The sequence below is a fragment of the Corvus hawaiiensis genome, chromosome 3 (assembly GCF_020740725.1).
Source record: "Corvus hawaiiensis isolate bCorHaw1 chromosome 3, bCorHaw1.pri.cur, whole genome shotgun sequence".
In the NCBI taxonomy this organism is placed as follows: domain Eukaryota; kingdom Metazoa; phylum Chordata; class Aves; order Passeriformes; family Corvidae; genus Corvus; species Corvus hawaiiensis.
In genome coordinates this window covers 87,240,929-87,262,147 of record NC_063215.1, presented here as the reverse complement: position 1 = coordinate 87,262,147, position 21,219 = coordinate 87,240,929, and the positions used below count along the sequence as shown (strand labels likewise).

At 33.7% G+C, this 21,219-nt stretch overlaps 1 protein-coding gene across 1 annotated transcript in view; it reads right to left on the bottom strand.

Annotated features, from left to right (window-relative positions):
- DNAH8 (dynein axonemal heavy chain 8) overlaps positions 1-21,219 on the bottom strand; it is a 121,807-nt gene that overhangs the window by 38,681 nt on the left and 61,907 nt on the right. The window contains exons 50-65 of the mRNA XM_048299603.1: positions 20,800-21,041; positions 20,578-20,718; positions 17,068-17,305; positions 15,970-16,112; positions 15,287-15,421; positions 13,061-13,183; positions 11,865-12,078; positions 10,759-10,868; positions 9,938-10,101; positions 6,699-6,891; positions 6,146-6,268; positions 4,345-4,475; positions 3,865-4,018; positions 3,272-3,436; positions 2,480-2,706; positions 1,975-2,093 (exon numbers count right to left, since the gene is read on the bottom strand). Of these exons, the coding sequence (XP_048155560.1) occupies positions 1,975-2,093; positions 2,480-2,706; positions 3,272-3,436; positions 3,865-4,018; positions 4,345-4,475; positions 6,146-6,268; positions 6,699-6,891; positions 9,938-10,101; positions 10,759-10,868; positions 11,865-12,078; positions 13,061-13,183; positions 15,287-15,421; positions 15,970-16,112; positions 17,068-17,305; positions 20,578-20,718; positions 20,800-21,041 (2,622 nt within the window). The remainder of the gene's footprint in view (positions 1-1,974; positions 2,094-2,479; positions 2,707-3,271; positions 3,437-3,864; positions 4,019-4,344; positions 4,476-6,145; positions 6,269-6,698; positions 6,892-9,937; positions 10,102-10,758; positions 10,869-11,864; positions 12,079-13,060; positions 13,184-15,286; positions 15,422-15,969; positions 16,113-17,067; positions 17,306-20,577; positions 20,719-20,799; positions 21,042-21,219) is intronic.

The following is a 21,219-nucleotide window of genomic DNA, read 5'->3' as shown; positions in this document are numbered from 1 at the left end:
TGCTCCCTCTATAGTTATTATCTATTCAGTCTGTCCCATGCATCCATGGATTCTTTTTTTCTCTTCTCTCTTGCTCATAGACTTGAGCACAGATATTTTGGCCACTCCTGAGCTCCCCATTGCATTCTGAAGACTCTCCAGACTCTTTCTTCTTCATCACTGAATCTTTAAATCCTACAAGTTCCCTGGAAGTAATTCCTCTTACTGCCTTCACTCCCTAAGGGCTTGAGTCAGCACACCCTTGCAGCTATACATTTGACGTGTGATGTTTCTCTGTGACAGCTCTCCAATTTTCTGCTATCACATTTCAAACAGAAAAGCATTCTCTCCCAGCACATCTCTTGTTCTGACACAGCTGCCTCATGATTAGGTAGCTGCCATTCTACAGAACCACAGAATCATCAAGGTTGGAAGAAACCTTCATTATCTAGTTACACCACCAATCCAGCATCTTCAACCCAGAAGCCACAAAAGGGAAAACTATACCCTTTGCTGCTCTACTTTTCCCTCCTACAAGCCTAAAGTGTGAAGAAGGAAAGATGGACAAAAAATAGGAATTCGCAGATCAAAAAGAATTGAAGAATTCAATTATAAACAAGAAACCTTTATAGCTTATTCAGGTCCCCTGCATACTCCCAACAAGATATACTACAGCAGCACCATCTGTGCAAGTGAAACTAATTAGAATATTTTCTAACTGGCATTTGTATTGCCCTTAAGCTGAAAGACATGGTTTTCTAAGCATCAGTGATATGAAGATGCTGCAGTAGAATATATCCATGCACATGTTCACCAGTACACAATCATTTTGTTTAGCAGAACATGCAAGGAACTAGTAATAACATGTGAGAGGCTATGAAAATCTACATATGACATTTTATTGTCAGTGCTGAACCTGCTTATGTTACTACTTCTGAATCATTTTTGGAAACAGAAAAACTGTAGAAAGAATACCAAGAAAACCTAAGCCAACCCCACCATCTTGAATCGTCGAGGTTCTCAGACTTTATCCCCATCTCAAAGTGGACTGAGGCTAAGTTCTGATTTCAAGAACTGGCAACAGATCCACAGAGCAACACTTAAGCAGTTTGCAAATATTGAGGATCATGTACTCCTCTACAGTTCACTCTAATTCAGCAAAGAGTTTATGAGTAAAACAGCTACACATTCTTATTCTAGTCTTTCCTCCATGTGAAGGGTACCAGTTCTACTATTAATCATTGTCTAAGTGCCACATTCTTTACCTTTGTATGAAAAATCTTATCATGTAGCATTCTTTATTCTACTGAATTGGTATGCAATATCTTTTCTGATAAAGACCAGGTTTACTAAGGCATTCAGTTGACTTTAGAGATTTACAAAAGCACATCTAGATTCAAACTGGAGAAAACTGAAAATACCAGAAAACTGGTATTCTGAAACAATTCAGTACTAATGCCAAAAATTAGGCAATTTCAAACAGATATCCAAAATCTGTCTGAAGAACATTTCAACCATACTTTTCTGTATTTCAGATCCATAGCTATAAAATGACCCCAAGTAACAACTACTTATTCTACAGCAGAAATCCAAAATAAATCACCTGTGAAGCACGCAGATTGCACAGTGAGAATTTCCATAGACAAGTCCAGAAGTAAGTTAATAACTGTTTAGAATTACCTCTCTCTAGACCAGTAAATCAGATACTACCTCTGTCCATTTTCAGGTTCCACTTTCTATTACAAATTCTGATTTGCACGTATTAAAGTTTAATACTATGCTGAGCTGAATAGTTAAGCTGGTAGCTTCTTTGAGGTATTTTTACAAGAGAGTCATTGTGAGGTTGTGATTGGGGAAGTGTCTGGTAGAAGTCCTCATATGCTACCACTTTTGGACTGTGATCCCCTAGAACTGATTATAGGTGATCACTGGAAAAGAAGTCTAAAATTAAAAACATAGATCATTTGAGACCATACTTGGAATGTATTTGCTTACCAGTTTGCATACGTTCAGCTTGTTCATTAATACTATCTAACTTCTCAGCATAAACTTCCTTGTAGCCATTGATGAAAGAGAGATAGGATTTAGGTGTTACGTAAGCTCGTCTTCGATACCTAAGCCAAAGCATAGTGGCAACATCAACTTCACAAGTATTTTTGATATATACAGCTATTTGATCACTTCCAAAAAAAGATAAAATTCTGTAACTTAAGTCTTTATTCATTCAAAATCAGATTGCTTCATGATGCAAACCCTTATTTTAGACACATTGTTTTTATCCACATAGACAATATTGAAGACTATTGAATAGTGGGAATGAAGACAAAGAATTTGCAATATAATAGCAATTATTTTTCATAGCCTTAGGATATAACGGTATAGCAGATTTATTTTTTATTAGCCTTAAAATACATTTATTGATACATATAACACGAGTTCAGAAAACACTATCAGTAGCAACATTTTTGAGATTACTTATTGCCTTTGTAGAAAATATTACCTTTGGAAATAATTCTCACAGCATTCTGAAACTATATCATGAAAGAGACCCATGGTTTCTACTACTTCTGTTTTAACTGATGGAGCACAGACCATATTAAATTCTGAAAGAAAATAGTTGGACACAGCCACGAGAGCTTCCCTGGGCCATCGACTGAACCAATCCATGGTGCACCCTGATATCAGACCAGGAAATTTCAAAGAACGTGCACGGAACTTCTCACCAACCTGAAGAGAGAATCACTGTTTGTTAGCAATATAAGGTCAATGAAAGTGTTTAATTGGTATAAACAACTAAATAGTCTATTTTCTTCTTGATAATTTTCTGCTTAGAACACAATTTTTTTTCTCTTCAAATAGAGTTTTGCTAAATTTCTAACATTCAATATTCATGAAATTTGAAGAAAGAAGTTCATTACAAATATATATGGTTTTAATATTTTGAAGCATCAAATAATATATTTTAACTACCAGTAGAATACTCTTTTCCAGTAACAAGCAAGAATTTCACAAAAATACATTCACTGATGTGTATTAGGGAAGGATATGTGAGAGCAAAAAAAATAAAACCACTTAAACTTGTAAGAAATTATTTAATTTTTAAGTATTTTGCTGTTAAGTTCTCACAGCTGTACTATTACTTTTATTATCTCAGCAATTACAATTAGACTTCAGTAATCTTTTTATGCATCTTGAACTTCCTTAAAAATACAAAACTTGAATAATTCTCTTACACCATACAGGCAAGTTTGCTAATGGAAGAGAGGAAAACAGATATGTAGAAAAAACTTACTGGAGAAAAGCAGAGGACAACATGCAAGTTCTTCTTTGCTCGACTTAAAAAGTACTCATAAAGATTATCAAAGGTAGGAGGATGCCGAGGAAGCTCTTTTTTCATCACAGGTATTAATGCTTGGGTGATTTCATCCAATTCATCCCGAGCAAATAAATTAGAAATCTTTTTATGAAATAAAAATTGATAATTAATTGCATGGATGTAATTGTTACAGACTTTATGAATGATTGCCTGTTTACATCTGTATCTCTCCCTCTCTCTGCATACACACAGTTTAGACTAAAAACCACAGGTTTAGACTTATGAAACTCCATTGAAAACTAAGAAGTCTTACTCTGGAAGAGCATAGAACTTGACTGGCAACCAAATCATCATTTAATAAAAGGCTACCGAAATACTAACCACAGCTCCTTTTATATTCTTCTGCCTTACATTGAAATAAAGAAACTACATATCCAGAGCCCTCCTTATTTAAAAAGTTGAAATATTTTAATCATTATTGATTCTACAATGTACTACCAAAATAAATAAAGTAGTGAGAAAAGCACCCTGCTTCTAAAGCACATTGCCTGTCAGGCTGAGACCCTTACCTCTCCTGAAGACAGCAGATTATTTACATATTCCAAAAATGACTCCTCTTTTATCTCATTATCAGTGAAAATAAAGGTGATGCCTTGTCCTTCCTGTCCAGCTGTTCTATATAACTCTTTTAAATCTTCTGACAGATTGGTTACATTATAGGATCTAGGAGAAATAAGGAACATTACCTGTTAATTCAGAACAACTCAGAATACTGCTCTCCTTGGATTATAGTGTTTTATAAATGACATTGCAAACATCCTTTGTAAATACACATATTTTGGTGCAGGAATAGCTAACACATGGTCTACCTTTTCCAAGTCAAAATAATTCCAATGTTGTGTACAAACCAGATAAGAGTGTATTGTTTTCAATATTTTTCAAATGGTGACAAAATGAAAATAAAGAAGAAAAAAGGGAGAAAAATCTGTGGCCATGTAAAGACAAAGCAATACCATGAATGTGATTTATATATTTCTTGCATTTCTTACCTGGTTAAAGTGATCTGAAATATTTTATAGCCAGCAATGAAGGAGGCTAACTTTGCAAGACTTTGTTTTCCAGAACCACCAACTCCAACAAGTAAAGCATTTCCATATGCTGTCCGAATAATCCGGGAAATCTATAAAGGAAATAATAAAGAAAAATATCACTAATATTTAAATATTAGTTAATAAAAGTAAAAATCTATTATGCTTTACACCTAATTTACTATAATACAATGTAAAAATTATTAAAAGGATACTTGCAGAAAATTTTTCCTCTAAAGAACACTTGTAAATTCTTTGGGAATTTAGTGTAGCTAATGAAGAAGCTGCGTATAAGAATATAGGATGGTTATAATCAGTTACACATAGGATTTAAATACATGAAAGGGGACATTTTGAGCTCCAGTTTATGTTGAAGGCACCATCCTGAATGTGTTTAAAAATATCAATAAAAAAACTTCAGCTAGAAGAACAAACACCACATTCCTAATTTTAGGAGTCTGAAAGATTTGAACACAGTTAAACTATCCTTTAATATTATCTTCTATTCTACCTACTTTCAACATTTCCTTTGTGATAGTTTTCTTACCAAGTCTCCCAGATACTAAAGTAGAATTACAAATTTACTATTCTATTGCTTTTTGACACATCTTCTTTGGGTTTATGATACGTTAGTGCACTATTACTTTTAAGGTTTTATGTTTTATTTTGGTCCACATGTAAATTATGCACAAAATGCAAAAGATTGGCATCTACATCAAGTCTTTGAAATACATTCAATTTTATCTGTTATAAAATTTCAGCTTACTGCACACTTCCCTCTGAGCCTATCCAGATAACTATATTAAAAAAGTCTAAATATGAAATTATGAGGGTGACTAGATTAATTGTCACTTTAGGTAGTAAAAAGGATCCCTGCTGTCTCTAATTGCATATTGAGGATATTCTGGCTAAAACTTGCCGATAAAAATGGAATGTCAGAGATTTTCAAGGTCTTCTGAAATTCACCTAGTGTCATGTGAACTATATTTAAAAAGAAATTTGTTTACTTCTGTTTAAATGCAAAGCAAACAAACATTTACTTCATTTGAGGTCAACTAGAGAAGAACAAAACACCTTCTTCTGTTTTTGTTTCACTGCAACTTCTGTGTGTCTTTCAGTAATCAGACCAGTCAAATCCAGTCAAAGCAATTCCTGAGATAACACTCCTTAAACCAGAGACATAAATCTCATACTTTGCCTTTATTTCACCCCCATGAATCAGATTTTGACTTCAGATGAATTCTCTTATATATTCCTTTCTGAATAGGAGAACAAATGACTGTTAGTTGAAATCGACACACTACCCTAAATTCAACCCTACACACTGATTCTATTGCAGCCCTAATTTATATTTCTTTTTACATCTCTCATCCAATCAGATCCTACCTCCTGTTGTTTTGGTCCCCTGTCAGGTACAGATACATTTGAAGTGTTCTCTGAACTCTAAACAATTAAAAATAATTTCATATACATATTAAAAATGTCTTTATTTATGGGCTCACCTTTCCTATCGAGGAAAATCTTCATCCATGTGAATACATAGAAGTTTAAACGGATATTTAACTAAGGAATTTATTATAAAACATGCAAACAAGTAAAATGACTGTCGCTCTTTGCTAGTTCTTGAAAATTACCAGGCAAAGATGGCAAAGCAGTTTGGGGGTAAGAAAAGCTTTTCACAATGTGCCCTCTAAGAAGAGCTTGCTTGAGTAAGGAACACTGTTGCAACAGCTAAAGTAATAAAAAAGTAGCAATACCAAACCTTAATAAGATGTGTCATTGCATCCTTGAAAAACACTAAATCAAGAAATGACCCTCTAATATTTTCATTGTATTGTCCCTGATACGCCCGCAATTTTTTGCAAAGAAATTCATAGTTTGGAATCTGAAAAAAAAAAAAAAAAAAAAAAAAATCCATAACAACACTAGTATGGCTCTTCAGAATTTTAAAACTGTACTGATATTTTTACACAAATTTCATTTTTATGTGTTGGCCATGTGCAATGATATTATCTTGCCAATTCACCATAATTATTTTAGTTGTGTTCAAGCAAAATTTTTTTGCTAGTGATGGGGAAAAAAAAAGAAGCAAGGAGAACAGGAACAAATAAACCACATTTATATGTCATTATTAAATCTAATATCATTAAAATGATCTACTGCATGCTAACCAGGAAAATCTAGATATATTTTCACAAAAAAAATGTGATAGCTATTCAAAAAAATTTCTGTATTATATGAGTTCTGCAATATAACATACTTAATAATTAAAAGAAAACTTAAGTGCCTAGTATTTTATGTGTAAAATGAAATACCTCCTCATAAACTTTTGGTGCTTGAAGCTCAGCGTCTTCTGGTTCTTCACCAGTTGCTTCAGGCTCATCCCGTAAAAAATCTACAAAATAGGGTTCAGCTTGGAGAACTTTGCTTAAATCTGCCTCCACATATTCCTCAAGTGTTTTATCAATAGTTTTTTCAAACCAGGCTGTATCTTCGGGTGTATTAAACCTAAAACCCATAAATTAGTACAACTTTCAAAATATATTTCTAGTTATATAGAGAGAAAGCAGGTAATTAAATACTAAGCAAAAAACCAAAACAAAAAGACATAGCTTGAAACATTTTAAAGAAAAATACATATTAAACAATACATACTACACAGCAGTCACAAAAACAGATTAGGCAACATTCACAGAAATCAAATGCTTCCATACTTTAATAGTCAGTGACATAAAATACAAAACAAAATAATTTGATTTTCCAACTTTCACCTAAAACGAGACAACAACAGACCATTTAATTTTCCAGATGAGAAAGGATGAAAAAGAGTGAATGTTTTCCCAAATAACCATTGCTAAGTGAGCCTTATCATCTTTCAGCCTGCAGGAGAACAGCGTAATTTATGGTATCGTAGCACTGGCTATGAAACTGCAATGAGGCAAGTAAAAGGAAGGTAATATATGCCACTACAACCTGACTCCATTCTCAACACCTCTTGCACCAAAACCCAGAATTAGCAGAGAGGAGTATGCATTGGAGTTGAGGGGACTAATGAAAGTCTGGAAACAGATACTAGTGACTACATTTCATTGTGTAAACAGCTTTATCTGCTTCCCTTAACAGGTTCAATTTGATTTTAACACAGATTAGACCTTTGACTATTGTGCTTATCTGTGGCTGTGATTATCTGTGAAGCAATGAAGAATGCTACTTAGGAGTAACTGGCAAATATAAAAGACAAGAACCACCTCGTCCACAGAAAAAGCTAATTCAAACTGTGAATGTAAAGTACAGAAAAAAAGAATTCCCATATATTTACTTCTTTTTGTTTTTAGTGACACAACTGAGAGGAAAGTAGAATGAACGTGAAGAAGCCCAGTGCTCTGAGTTTTCAAATAAGACAAGCTATACTGAAGAACTGTTATAGAGACAGCCTAGATATGCATTATATACTTCACTGTTGTTGGAGGTTTTTAGTAATGACATTATAATATTAACCACTAGGAAATCTAAAATCAGCATGGGAGCAGGGACTGCATGACTACACTCTCTCTCTCCCCCCCTTTCCAGTATATAACATATCTGTAAAAATACATATCTTCCATGCATTTTTAAATTTACCACAACAAATTAAAAAATTGCATGAACATATCAATAAATGCCAGTGATACTGCTACCAACTTTGAAATGGAAAATAATACACTGTATGATTCTGTATGATACTTCTGCCTTAGTGGGTCGGATCCGAGCTTTAAGTTAAAATTAAACGTTTCCCCCCATCTTATAGCAACAGCACTCTGTTGCACATGTAAATGTATAGACATGAATTTTAGCCAATGTGTAAGTTTGTATAATATATGGTAGTTCAGACAGTTAGAAATATCAGCACTGCTAATATTTGGCAGTGAATGGGCATTCTCCGATTACAGAGAAATAACTTTTTAAGTCAGCAGAAAAGTCTGGCCTTTATTTTTATATTCTTGACAGCTGATGGGTAAGGTTTCCTTTTACATTTCCTGCATGCATTTTCTGAACTCGGCATCTGTATCTTAGGAGAGGAAAAAGTGAGCAAGATTATGGTTCATCTGGGATACTGAAACTGGTGATAACAGCAATCTTCCTTGGCTCTTAACTCAAGTTTGTTAATGCACCTTCTGGGGAAAAAAGAGATGAGCTCTGTCAGCTGACAGAGCTCTCCTGAAAGAAAATGAGGCATTCTAGAAGATACAGGCAGGGATGGTAAACAAAAGTTTTTGACAATGGTCTATATTTTGTTTGGAGTTTTTCTTAACAGTTACATGAAATGGAGGGCAGTTGTTTTATCCACCAGTTTTGGCAGTGTGCAATTCATCTCAAAGTTTTTTATATTAAGGGTTTTTTCTGTTTCTGCTGACTATATGCCAAAGTCCACAATCAACATATACTTAGGAGTATTTCCCTTTGTCCTTCTTATAGTTCAAAAACAGAGATGGAACTCCTTATATTTCTTCTATATCTCTTTCCTTTATGTTGACAAATTAATTGAATAATACAATTAAGGCTGACTCTGCTTGAATACAACGTAATTATTATGTTATTAATCTTGCCTGCTACCATGCCAAGTCATCTACTCCAGACTGCATTTATGTAGTCAACATCTTAAAACAGATAAATTTCATCTGAAAGTTTTGCACCTATGTTGAATACTGAGAACATTCTGGTCATGGCCAGTAATGCCTGATGACTTTTCAATTCAAAACCTCTTAGGTGTAACTAAAAGCAAAAGCACTCTAAAATGCCCTCTTGTGTCCACGGCAAAATATTTGTCATTCCTTTCACTTTGCGATAGCTGTATAAAGTCAATGAAGCGTAAGAAAATCCACATAACTGTTTCCAGGAGTCAATATTAAAATTTAATGCTTTAAGTATAAAACATTACTTTATAAAAATTATGAAGGCCATTCCTCAGGGCATCAGAGTGAGAAAAAATTGTATTAACTATAACTACTCACAGTAGTAGTGGGTATATGTCAGGTTTTTAGTGGCAGCTATAGTGCTACATCTAAAATTTCACAAGAAATTCAAACACAATGAACAGAAAAATAATACTGGTCTCCAAGACATACAGGTTATAGCTATATCTGTTTTATGAATATTTTGAAAGAGATTTATAGGAAATGGGCCAATTTTTGTCATAAGCATACAATCCTGTTTGTTTCTGTAAGGAGAGCAAAGCAATTTTAAATTATCCTATGTGTATAAATTTAGGACACCATAAAGTTCTCTTTTCTACAGCGGAATTGGCTGAGTGCAGCCAAAGGGGGAAAAAAAGTAGGTTGCAATATGTAATATGTTCATATTTTGATGTTTTCCATCCAGTTACTGGGTTAATCTATGAGGACATAGCATGATATTTGTTGGAATAATACCCCAATGCAGACTGCATGCAAAATAAGATAAAATTTTTCATATTGGCCTAACAAGTGTTATCATATTTAGAAGTTTTACAGATGTATGTGCATAAATGAAGTAAATGGCTAAGCCTACTAAATATAAAATGCTATAATTATTATACCTGTCAGCAATTACTCTGGTACATTCATGTTTAAAAAGTCTTAGAAGGACAGTGATGGTTTTGCATTCTTCTGCGTTTATAGTTAACATTCCTTGCCAAATTCTAGAAAGGTCTCGAAGGTTGAAGATGTAGTGGAATTTTGATGGTGTAGGTAACATCTTTGCCTAAAGAAAAATACTGTTAATATTCAAAATCACTAACATCTAGAAAGAATCAGTACCAATAAAATTTATAACTTTATCATTAATAACACATATAAAACATAAAAATAACAAAAATACTAATTTTCACACATAACACTGTGGGAAAACTCTTTATAAGAAATCACCAAGAGTACCTAACTTTTTGAAAGCAGGATATATCTCTAAATGTGAAACGCCAAGACTTACAACATGTAATTGTTTCACATGTTGCTCTGGCTTTATAAACTAAAAATTATAATTTGCAAAGAATTTCACTCCCTGTTCCGTAGCTATGGAGATTAAAGCTTTGGGTAACATGAATTAACTTATAGGAATGAGTGGGCTGATATTTCCATTCATCTGTCCTGTATACTGAAATCTGATATTTTCCAGATTTCATCTCCAAAACGTTGTAGAGCCCATCTTTCTTTGTTTTCTTAGCTCTTTTTTTTGGTTTTTTTTTTGGTTTTTTTTTTTTTTTTTCTGGGGGGTGGGGGGGGAGAGAGGTGGTATTTTTGTTTTTTGGGGTGGTTTGTTTTTTATTTGGGTTTTTCTTATAGGTACAATCTTAGGGAATAGTTGCCTAAATTAAACTAATAGTCACTCTATTCAGAGATAAAACCTTCCCTGAATTTATACCTTTGTCCGCTGCCACAATATTCTACCTGTTGAGACCAATTTTTCCACTAGGTCACATACTTCAGGGTTGAATTCTCTACAGGGATGAAAGTATCCACAGGCAATTATACCTGAAAATATAAAATGCAATAAACAACTAATCTAAGGTTGTAGGATATAATAGGGTAGGTTGTGAGCAAGACAAATAGGTGCTCATTTAAAACATTAACTGATAAAATATAATTTTAAATTACAGATGAAATTATTTTTCTCTGTTGTCTGTGGCTTTTCTGACTTGGTATAGAAACATTGGGCAGTAAGGGCTGGCTTTCTACCATATCCTGCATTGACAGAGCTACCAGAATTGAGAAATTTAGCGAGAGTGCATTTCAGAGAGTGCAGAGGTGGAATGTTAACCTACATAGAAACAGCAGTAGTCATAGTCTTCCAGGAGATGTCATTACTTTATTAATATTTGTTTGCTGTTGCAAAATGATTAGAGGATCAGGGACATGGATCATTGATAAAGGGAAAAAATCAATAACTGTACAAGCAAAAGCCTGCAAGCAAAGGCCTTTATGAGAAAAAACCTCCATGAGAAAGCACCTGTGTGAGAAACAGGCCTGAGAACAAAAAGGGAGTTTTGAGGATGTGCAGCTGTGCAGATAAGATGTACTGACCATGAGAAGGGAGGGTGAACTCTGAATTCTTTAATCATAACATAACTGTAGAAGCTTGCCAATGTAGTCTAATTATGTAGAAGCAGAAATGCACTTTGATAGGTTTAAGCCAATTAAGAGTTAACAAGCTGGTATACTATATAAGTGCCTCGGGATTGCTAATAGACAGAGCTTGCTTCATCAATCACATTGGTTGTCTGCAATGTCTTCCCTCGCCGAAGTCATCGAACTTTTTCAACAGTTTGCCTTAATATTTATTAAAAGACAAGCATTTAAAGGGTTTCATTTCTCTTCCACAGCACTGTTTTTGCTGTACCACAGCTTCAGTTGTTTTACTGGAAGAACGCTGAATTTGCGTTATGAAAGTGAGAAAGAGAGCATACTTTCATAAATTTTAAGTCCATTATGAAAGGAAATAGATTATACTAAAACAAGAGAAAAAGGTACCAAAAATTTTGTCGATGGATGCATTGGATGGCAATGTACAGTTGAATACACAAAACTGCCTTTTCAAACGCTGGGGAATATCATTGCGGCCTCCTCCAGGATGTATCATTGCTGCTATTATTTGTACATCTACAATTGTGAGGAAGTCTCCAGGTTTATCCAAGCTGTACATTCCTCTCATTTCCATCATCTGACGGACAATTTCATTTGTTATCTGTAAATTTATGAAAGTTGTACAAATTAGAAATTTATGCAAGAAAAGAAGAAAATACACCATGATAATTTAACTTCCTTTTGTAATTCTATTAATCCATAGAGAGGTACTGTCACCTTAACCTAAAAACAGATTAATCTACATTCCTTTGTCACATGGAAAATCTTGGTTTATGTGATTTTAAATGGCAGGAAAGTAGTTTCAGAGCTCTACTGCCATATAATATCAAGAAAATGTGTTTGTATTCTTTTGAACTAAACAAAATTAAAGCAATAAACTAGGGGAAAAAATATTTTGTTTCTTATTTTGTTGCTGGACAATCAGCTACAGTTGTTCAAATTACGCTTTTCAGTTTGCTCTTGGGCCTCCTTTGAAGCAAAACCACTGATTCTTTTTTGTTTATTTTGGAAAGGTTATTCACTCTACATTCCACTCTACAGCTCCAGAGTTTGCCCCACAGCAACTGCTCCAACGATATTCAGCTAGCCTTATGTATGTGCTCACATACCCCACCAAAACCAACATGATATGTAGCACCAATCACAAAGCATTATCTCATTAAAAATATTTCAGCCATGTCTTGGGGCCATAATGTGAGACCTAGTGGAGGCCTTGAATTTTTCACATCCTTTATTTCTCTCTCCAAGGTATCGTACTTTCACTTGGCAGAAATTTCTTTATTGGTGCTCTCAGATAAATGTCAATCTTGAAATTGATAATATGCTACTTTTTACTTACTTAGTGCTGATTTTTGTTTAGTCTTACAAAAATAAGGAAGTGGAGATTATGTAAAATATGACATCACTATATTATGTCTCATCAGAAAATCTAATTTACTCTCTTTTCTGTGTGTGTACTATAATTAGAAAGCATTTCCAATAATTAATAGTCAATTAAAATATTTAAGAAGTCCACTGATTCCCATGTGTGTATATATAGAAAAAACACTTTTTAAGAGTAAGTAGTAATCAAAAAAGTTTACCTGATCTCCCCATTCATTGATAAATGGCATATTGATATCATCAATAAAAACCGTCATCTTTCTGCCCCCAGGAGGTCCATAAGTACTTCCAACACGTTTGTCCACATAACTCTCCATTGTCCTCTAAAAAAGTAAAGAGAGATCTCATTTTATATCTAAAGCAACAATATTTAAAATGCATTGTTGAAAAACATGCTGAAGCATTAAGCCAATGATTCCATCTTTTTGTTAGCAGTTTCATCTTTAATTCTAATATTAAGGAACCTGATTCCTAAGGAATCCAACTCCTGTTCTGCAACCTGCCTCTGGATACTAGAGAACTTTTTAAAAAGTTTCCAAACTTAGAACTTAATCTTTCATTATCAGCATTATAATTCCCCTAACTAATATCAATTGTTTAATATTAGCAATACAACTAGAGAACACACAGAGGCAACTTAGATTCCTTTTGTCATGATTTCCCAGATGTCTTGTGAGTGATGCAATGCAGAATTTTAATATTTTTGTGGCAAGAAAGAGGATGCAATAGACAAGTAACACTGAAATATAACTGAAATGTTTCTTCAGAGTTCTACAGCTCTACAGTCTTTCTAAAGATACATAAACAATGACAGAAAAAAACCACCTTACAAGATGGTACCAGATGTTTTCCTTAGACAAGTAATGTTTTCTCTCTAAAAGCACAATTGCCATCCTATATAAGTAATGTAGCATGTGCTGTCATAAAGATAAAAGTATTAGTAGTATTTTTGAAACAGAAAATAGATACGTTTTGTCCAAACATATGTTTTTGTTGCATTTTTACAACAGGATATTAATGAGTATTTTAAGATACAGACTGAGAATACGTGAATAAGGTCAAAAAGAGAAACTGCTAAGTTATTACATAAGAAATCAAGAACTTTGTAGCACATCTAATGAGTCCAAAATCACACAGTCTTTCAAATATCCTCAGAATGGTGACTCAAAATGAAAAAAAAAATAATATCTTGAGTGTAACTTTTTTAAGTGATTAGAAGCATTTAATCTGTTTCTGCTCCATCTCTCCATTGGAAACCAGCAGGGTGAACCATGTCTTGAGCTAACTCGCTGCTAAGAGAGCCCCTCTTCTGAGGAGCTACAGGACTGCAGCAGACAAGACACACCAAGGTCCTCTCACACACCCTCTGTACCAGAGAGAAGCAAGCCTGGGATGTGTTTTCAAGACATTACTGTTCTCAGGACCCATAATATGCTTGGTGAAAGGCACTGGGATGAGATACTGACTGTTCAGTAAGTCTTGCATGCATGAAAGGATGGCTGCCTTATTCTGTCTCATTTTGACACAAACTACAACCAGACATCTTATACATAAGAATACCTGGTGGGAAAAACCCAGCAAGCATTCTGGGAGTCTGGAATTTTTTTAAAAATAGGAGTATAATCCATTATTGTTCACCATTTTCTTAACATTTATATTAACTTCTTAGAAAATATGCCTGATTTCAGAATGGAGTTTGTAAGACTTATTGCACAAATAGATTTTTCAATCAAGAAATATTCCAGAATGAATTATTTTTCCTACCAGAGGTTTTTCACCATGAATTCATTGCATTGAATTGGTAATGAAGCCAATTCAACTTAAAGAATCACATCCTAGCAAATTAGTAATACCAAATCATAACACAGTGTTATAAAATATCCTTTCAATCACTTGAGAAATCTATGTACAGCACTTTTTTCTATTTATATCGATTTTTACCAGTTACATTGGGAAAGAGAACTTTCTACAAAGTTGTCGTGCTAAAGGTCTTTAAAGATTGAATTTCTGATGATGTAGTAACTCCTGAGCTGGGGAAAAATACAATTATCTGTAAGTTGAAATCTGTTCTTTATTTAACAAAAATTAAAATTAACGCTATATACTAAAGAATCAGGAAAAAAACCAAAGTATTACCCAAAATCCAAAAAGAAAATCAAAGGTCTTCAGCAAAAAAATTGATTCTTAGAATTCCATGATGAAAAACCACACAGCAATCATGAATATATGTATCTCTATGTGAGTGGCTATATTTTATTATGGTCTGCAAAAACTACTTTTAATAGAATTTTCTGAAGTGTTGAAGTGAATTAGAGGAAAAAGATCTTTAGAATTTAAGTCTAAATCACTTATCATCAGAATTAAGTACCCTTTATACACTTAGCAAGGAAATGGTATGCAAGATTTTTTAAAATCTATACTTTTACCTGAAACATAAATGGTTCTGTGGCAGATGAAAAGTTTAGACTTTTTGACAAATGCTCTTCTGGGTCATATTTCTTCATATATCCCTTAATCATGACTGTCTTTGCAGTCCCCTGTTCTCCTATGAGCAAAACAGCCTGTAACAGATATTTAAATCACGTAAGTAATATCAAAACTTATATCTATATATGCATAACAGACTTATTTTTGAGAAAAGAATAGTTTCTGTGTCTATTTTTAAATGATACATTTTTCTGATAGGTTTTTCCTGTGTCTCCATATGCACTGAAACCATGTTTTTCTTCCCACATGGATCCTCCAAGAAAATTTTTTGCAGAGTTAAAGGAGAAAGGAAGAAGCAACAATGTGCCAGAGGATTTTCTTCCAGTTGCCTGATTACTTCCAGTTTCCAACACATCCACTGCAACAGTCTCTTTTAGTGGATGACTCTAAGAAGGCTTCTTGCAAATTCCTTCCTTTATATTTTAAAGTTTTTTTCATGCACAGAAGTAATTACAGAGGATCCATGTTAAGAAAATAAAAATAAAACAACATAATGATGCACGTGGGAAGCAATGACTAGAGACAGAGAAGATGAAGAATGATTGTGAAATCCAGTTACTTTTTAAGTAGTTTTTAAATTATTTCATATGGTAGGTATATACTTAAATAATCCAGTACTTACTTTCTTTTGTTTTGCAATCGTGTCTATCAAAAACTGAGTTCTGGTATTATCAACATTTGGAACCAGAATAGATGCATAGTCTGGGACATGATCTGTTGGATAAACAAATTCCTGAACTCTTTTACTCCAGTGCTCCCAGTTACCTGAAAAGACCAAAAAAAAAAAAAAAAAAAAAAGAAAAGTGGAAAGTGCCATGATATTCAGATCATGTTCAATATTTCATTAATACAATAATTTTAAAATATAGACATTATGGGTAAAATACTACAAAGTATAAAAAGGGATATATTTTCTCAAATTCAGCTAAAAAATGCACATAACAAAAGACATTCTTAGTCATGACCTGTAATTAGTCTACAGTCCTACTAAATATAGACATATTTCTTAAATTTATATATACTTATCTAAATAAAAACAAAAAAGAATGTTTACCTAGAAACTAATTCTCACACTGCTGGTGAAAAATTACAGAACATGAGAATATGGATTGCATATGTGTACACTAAATCAATGTTGCTGGCAAAAAAAAAAAGTGAATTTGGATATGAGAGAAATTAATTTCTTCAGAAGAGAACATACTCTGTCATAACAGTAAGTTTTTTGTGACATTGGTTGTGTGTGCTAGTTAAACTAAAAAATTTGTTCTGGAAAATAGCACACTATTCAAAATATCAAGAATCACAATATCTCACTATTCTTACAATTCTATAACCTTTCAGACTTATGACCAATTATTAGACATGAGTAATAATTACTAAGCAAAATTAAAATCAGGTTTTTATTCCTTTAACAATAATTACCAGCTGTAAGAAAATTAAACATAAAATAACACTAAGTTAGACTAAACCAGCCTAAGCACAAATTATCTAAAAATTGTGGGCAGGCTAAATTAATAGAAAAGTAATTTGTAAGAAAGAAATTAAAACAAAAAGAAATAAGAAAATGTTAGCAGTGGGTGCTCTATCTCTTGTCTCTGACCAACACAGATGTGCTGGTACTACACTGTCAAACAACTCATATGATTGTATAATAAGGACTAAAGGAGTAACAGAGTTTTAAAATTACAGTATCAAAAGCAATATTGGTTCTTTTTCTTACCATGTTTACTAACATAAAATTCATACATCGTTTGATTGGTGCCAGGGGAGATTTTTGGTAAGTCTAATTTATTATCATGAGCTCTGATGAAGGCTTCAAGTTTATCTCGACTGTCCAGCTCCAGAAGGGCACCTAAACTCCACATTATTGCAAAGCTGAACAATTTAGGCAGATTCTGTGTCGGTGATACACCACGTTCTTCCTTCAAAGGAATCAAGCCCTCCAGAAGATTAATAGACTGAAAATATTTTAAAATATGCATTTAGAAAATATTACATAATCACTTTTTATTAACCTATATATGTACGCACATGCATTATTTACATGTATTCAAAATTTAAATCAAATTACAAAAAAATCCCCAAACATAAAATTCAGAACTACAAACCAAAAAAAAATTTATTAAAGATAGCTATATAAAACTGGACAAAATTTTCAAAATTACTTAGGCAATTTGATCAAAGGCAATTATCCTTTTAAGTTATGCCTACATAAGAAATATAATTTATAAGCTAGGGGAGCAAAACAGCTTTTTAAGGGACTTTATAATATTCAGAACTCCAAGAGTAGGTGAAGCATAGCCATTTCTTTCTGGTTTTAAGCATGGAAGAATTTTCAACATGCATCTGATGCATTTATCTCAATTATGGTCAATTTATGTATCTATCACATAAACTTCTATTTTTTTTTGTTTTGAAAAAATAGATTAAATTATTCTATTATGTGATTGCTTCACTCTGTTTCTAAGGAACTAGAGTCCAGATTCTAGAAAAATAGTAACTTGCTATCTACAATTCTGTGATGCTGCTTATGCATTCAGATGTTTGACTGTTTTAGGTAACCCCATTTTACTCCCCTTCTATACAGTGTCCAGCTTATTGTTTCAAAATACATCTTTTTAACAGTGAAACAGATTTTCAGTCAGCTCTTGGAATTAGTACTCCTTATGCTGTCTTGCATCTCATACTTGGGGTGGGAAGTAATACTTCTAATGCTTGCCCAGCGTCTCGTTTGCAATAGTGACCAAAAGAGGAGAAGAGTAAAAGCAAAAAATCTCTCTTGGCCTGTGGTGGTGCTGGGGTAGCACTTCCTGTTGGTACCCTCTTGGGCTTGTGACTTTCTGAACAATGCACACTTTTTCTGGTTTTATAATCCTATGTGGTTTTTTCCACCCTGAAAATACCAAGAATGGTCTTAAGCCTACATAAACTTTTATTGCCTATTACAACCTTTGGCAAGATGTCCCACAGGTCTGCTATTCACGGCATTGAAGTTTGTTTTCTTCCTGTGTGAACTCCTTCATGCTTATCTTCACTGAATTTCATTTGCCATTTTATTACCTATTTATTCAGTCTCATAAAGTCTGTCTACAGTTCTTCATGGTTAGTTGTTTCGTCCTTAATACCCTGAATAATCTACTATCATCAATAAATTTCTTCACCTAAAACTTTTCCAAATTGTTTATGAACATTTTGAACAGCACTGATCCCAGCAAAGGTGCCTCAGGATCACTGATAACCTCTGTCTTCCTAAGAACTGATAATCCAGTCACACATTTCCTATCTTCCAATAGGTTGTTTATCTAGAAATGAAACTCCTATCTTCTGCTATGACTATTTAGCATCCATGTAAATCCCCGGTAAAGAACGATGCCAAGCACCTTTGATCCTTCATCCTTCATGCTGACTTTATCAATCAGATCTACTTTAGCTATAGGTTTACTGAGTTTTCCAAGAGGCTCATAAGGCAGGATAACTCTAAACAAAAAACTGGTGTTGAATCTCCCAAGGTAAATTGTATTTGTCTACCTAATGAAGTGGGCCAGAGGATGCATAAAGAGTTAGAAAGTCAGTGGAAATTACGAGGAGGAAAGCAAAGATGAGATCACACTTGTATTAAACCATTATAAAGCTGTTGTACATGAATAGGCAGCTTAAATTGTGAATGCTTACAAATGGCAGATAATCAAGTATATGTGCATGTTTGGGTGAACATCCAAAACTGAACTTTAGAATTCAAATACAAGTCTGCCAGATGCAACTGCTTTGATTTGGTTGTAATTTTTGAAAATGCATGACCTGAACAGAAGCAGCATGTCCTGAATCCTACAATTACTAAAGACACATAAGACCCAACAAATCAGGAGGCTGATGAGGTACAGGGCTTCTGCACAGAGATCATTTATGGCAAAACTGGGATCTTAAGGTTCAAGTAGGGTAAAATCTCTGGTGTCACTGGCTCTCTGATAACACAAGCATAGAGGCCTACTAAGAGTTATTTATTTTGTCATAGATGTGACAGAAACTTACTGGAGATTTTCATTCACACGAAGAAACATTCAACACAGCTTAAATCAGGGAAATACTTCCCTGATCAAGCAGTATGAATAGAACACTGACTTGCTGACACTGCCTAACAAGCACTAATCAAAAATAAAAGAAATTTTTGATCACGGGAAAAATCTTCCATGAAGACAAGCTCAGTTCAGTCAGAGGTTTCACAGGTAAGAAATGTAGAAGAAAAATAATATCTGTCTCAAAAAAGTTGTGCATTGCATGTCATAGAAGTGCTAAGTTCCATAGTTCCTGCCTGTGGACTTCAATTCTATAGATACTCTAATTCCATTTGATACTGCACAGTTAAGCTCTCCAGCATTTACTGTGGCTATTAGTTTGCAGTAAAATACTTCACAATCTAGAGAATCTGAAGCTAACTCTCTAATGAACAGCAAAAAGATATTGGGTGTGAATTCACTAGTTTAACATTAAACTGGAGTGCTTTCCACAACATTATCTTGTCAAGACTCTTCTTCAAGGGCACTACTGAATTTTTTATGAATGTGTCAAAATAAGAGTGAGATTACATGGACAAATGGAAAGTCTGGAAAATTAGAATTTGCAGATGACAACAGACTCATAAACAAATCAGCTGGAGATATGCAGTACAGGACTGACAGTCTTGCAAAATCTGCCAAACACATATTTATATTATTAGTAAATCACTCATATAGTTTGGACTCCACTCAAAGTAGAATTCCAACTGATAGGAAGGGAGAGGCAAAAATTACTATATTGACCTTGAAAGAGCTGGTGGACAAGCTAACATCTATTACATCTGAAGACAGAAAGATAAATAGAATTCTTCTCTATCTCTGCTGACACTACCAGTAGAGATACAGTGATACCACAGTTTTTTTGGTATTAAAAGAATCAGAATGTGTTCACTAGCTTGTTAAACGTATGCTTCTGGAAATTTACTGAAGCCTGCAAATTCCAGTCATTAGAAGACTAGCCTAGGTATGAAGTGATACAGAGAAGAAAAATTTTGTTCTGCACATCTTCACACTCTCTCTTATATTGCCTAAGAAACAAATACTGACTTTGAGCTTTTCTTTGTCAGGAGACAATATTTTCAAATTCAATTTTATGGCTATCAAATGTTCTCCTTTCTATTTCTGCACCTTTACTATTGTCAGTCAATTCATTCAAACTCATACAGTATCTGTTTTACCTGCATAATGTAGTTACATTCCAGAAGCTCCATTTTTGGGTTAAGGTTTAGTTTCATATATACATATGCTGGTTCAAAGATTCTGTCATACAAACTTTGCAAAAGTTCAGCTTCTTGAGCAGAACGTTTTTTCAGCCATGCCTGAAAGAAACATCCACAACAATGTTCAGTATAAATGTATAGCAAGGTGTAATAAAGAGCAGCCTGCAATGATTATCTTACTTGTAATATTGGTCTCCAGCTGAGGACAGAAGAACTGATGAAGACCATACCCATTCGAGAAACTGTTGCTGGAGAGGCATTCTCAATGTTGTGGACCTCAAATAACAGTTTACATGAAGGAGACATAGGAATTCTATCTCCATTTGCTAGAGTAAGGGTCTTGTTATCATCCAAAACTGAATTTAAATTCTCAATCCAGATTGCATCTACAGGACCATCTAAAATCAGAAACACATTTTCACCTGGAAAAAATAATCAAAAGAGAGATAGTTCATATCACATTGCTGAAATAAACAAGAAAATAAGTGTACAAAAGATGGTTTGGAACTTAAACGTATAAAAATTTATTTTATTTATTGTAATTTCTGCCATCTCCATGGATGCTCATTACTGAATAAATTGCATACTTAGTTAAGGAAA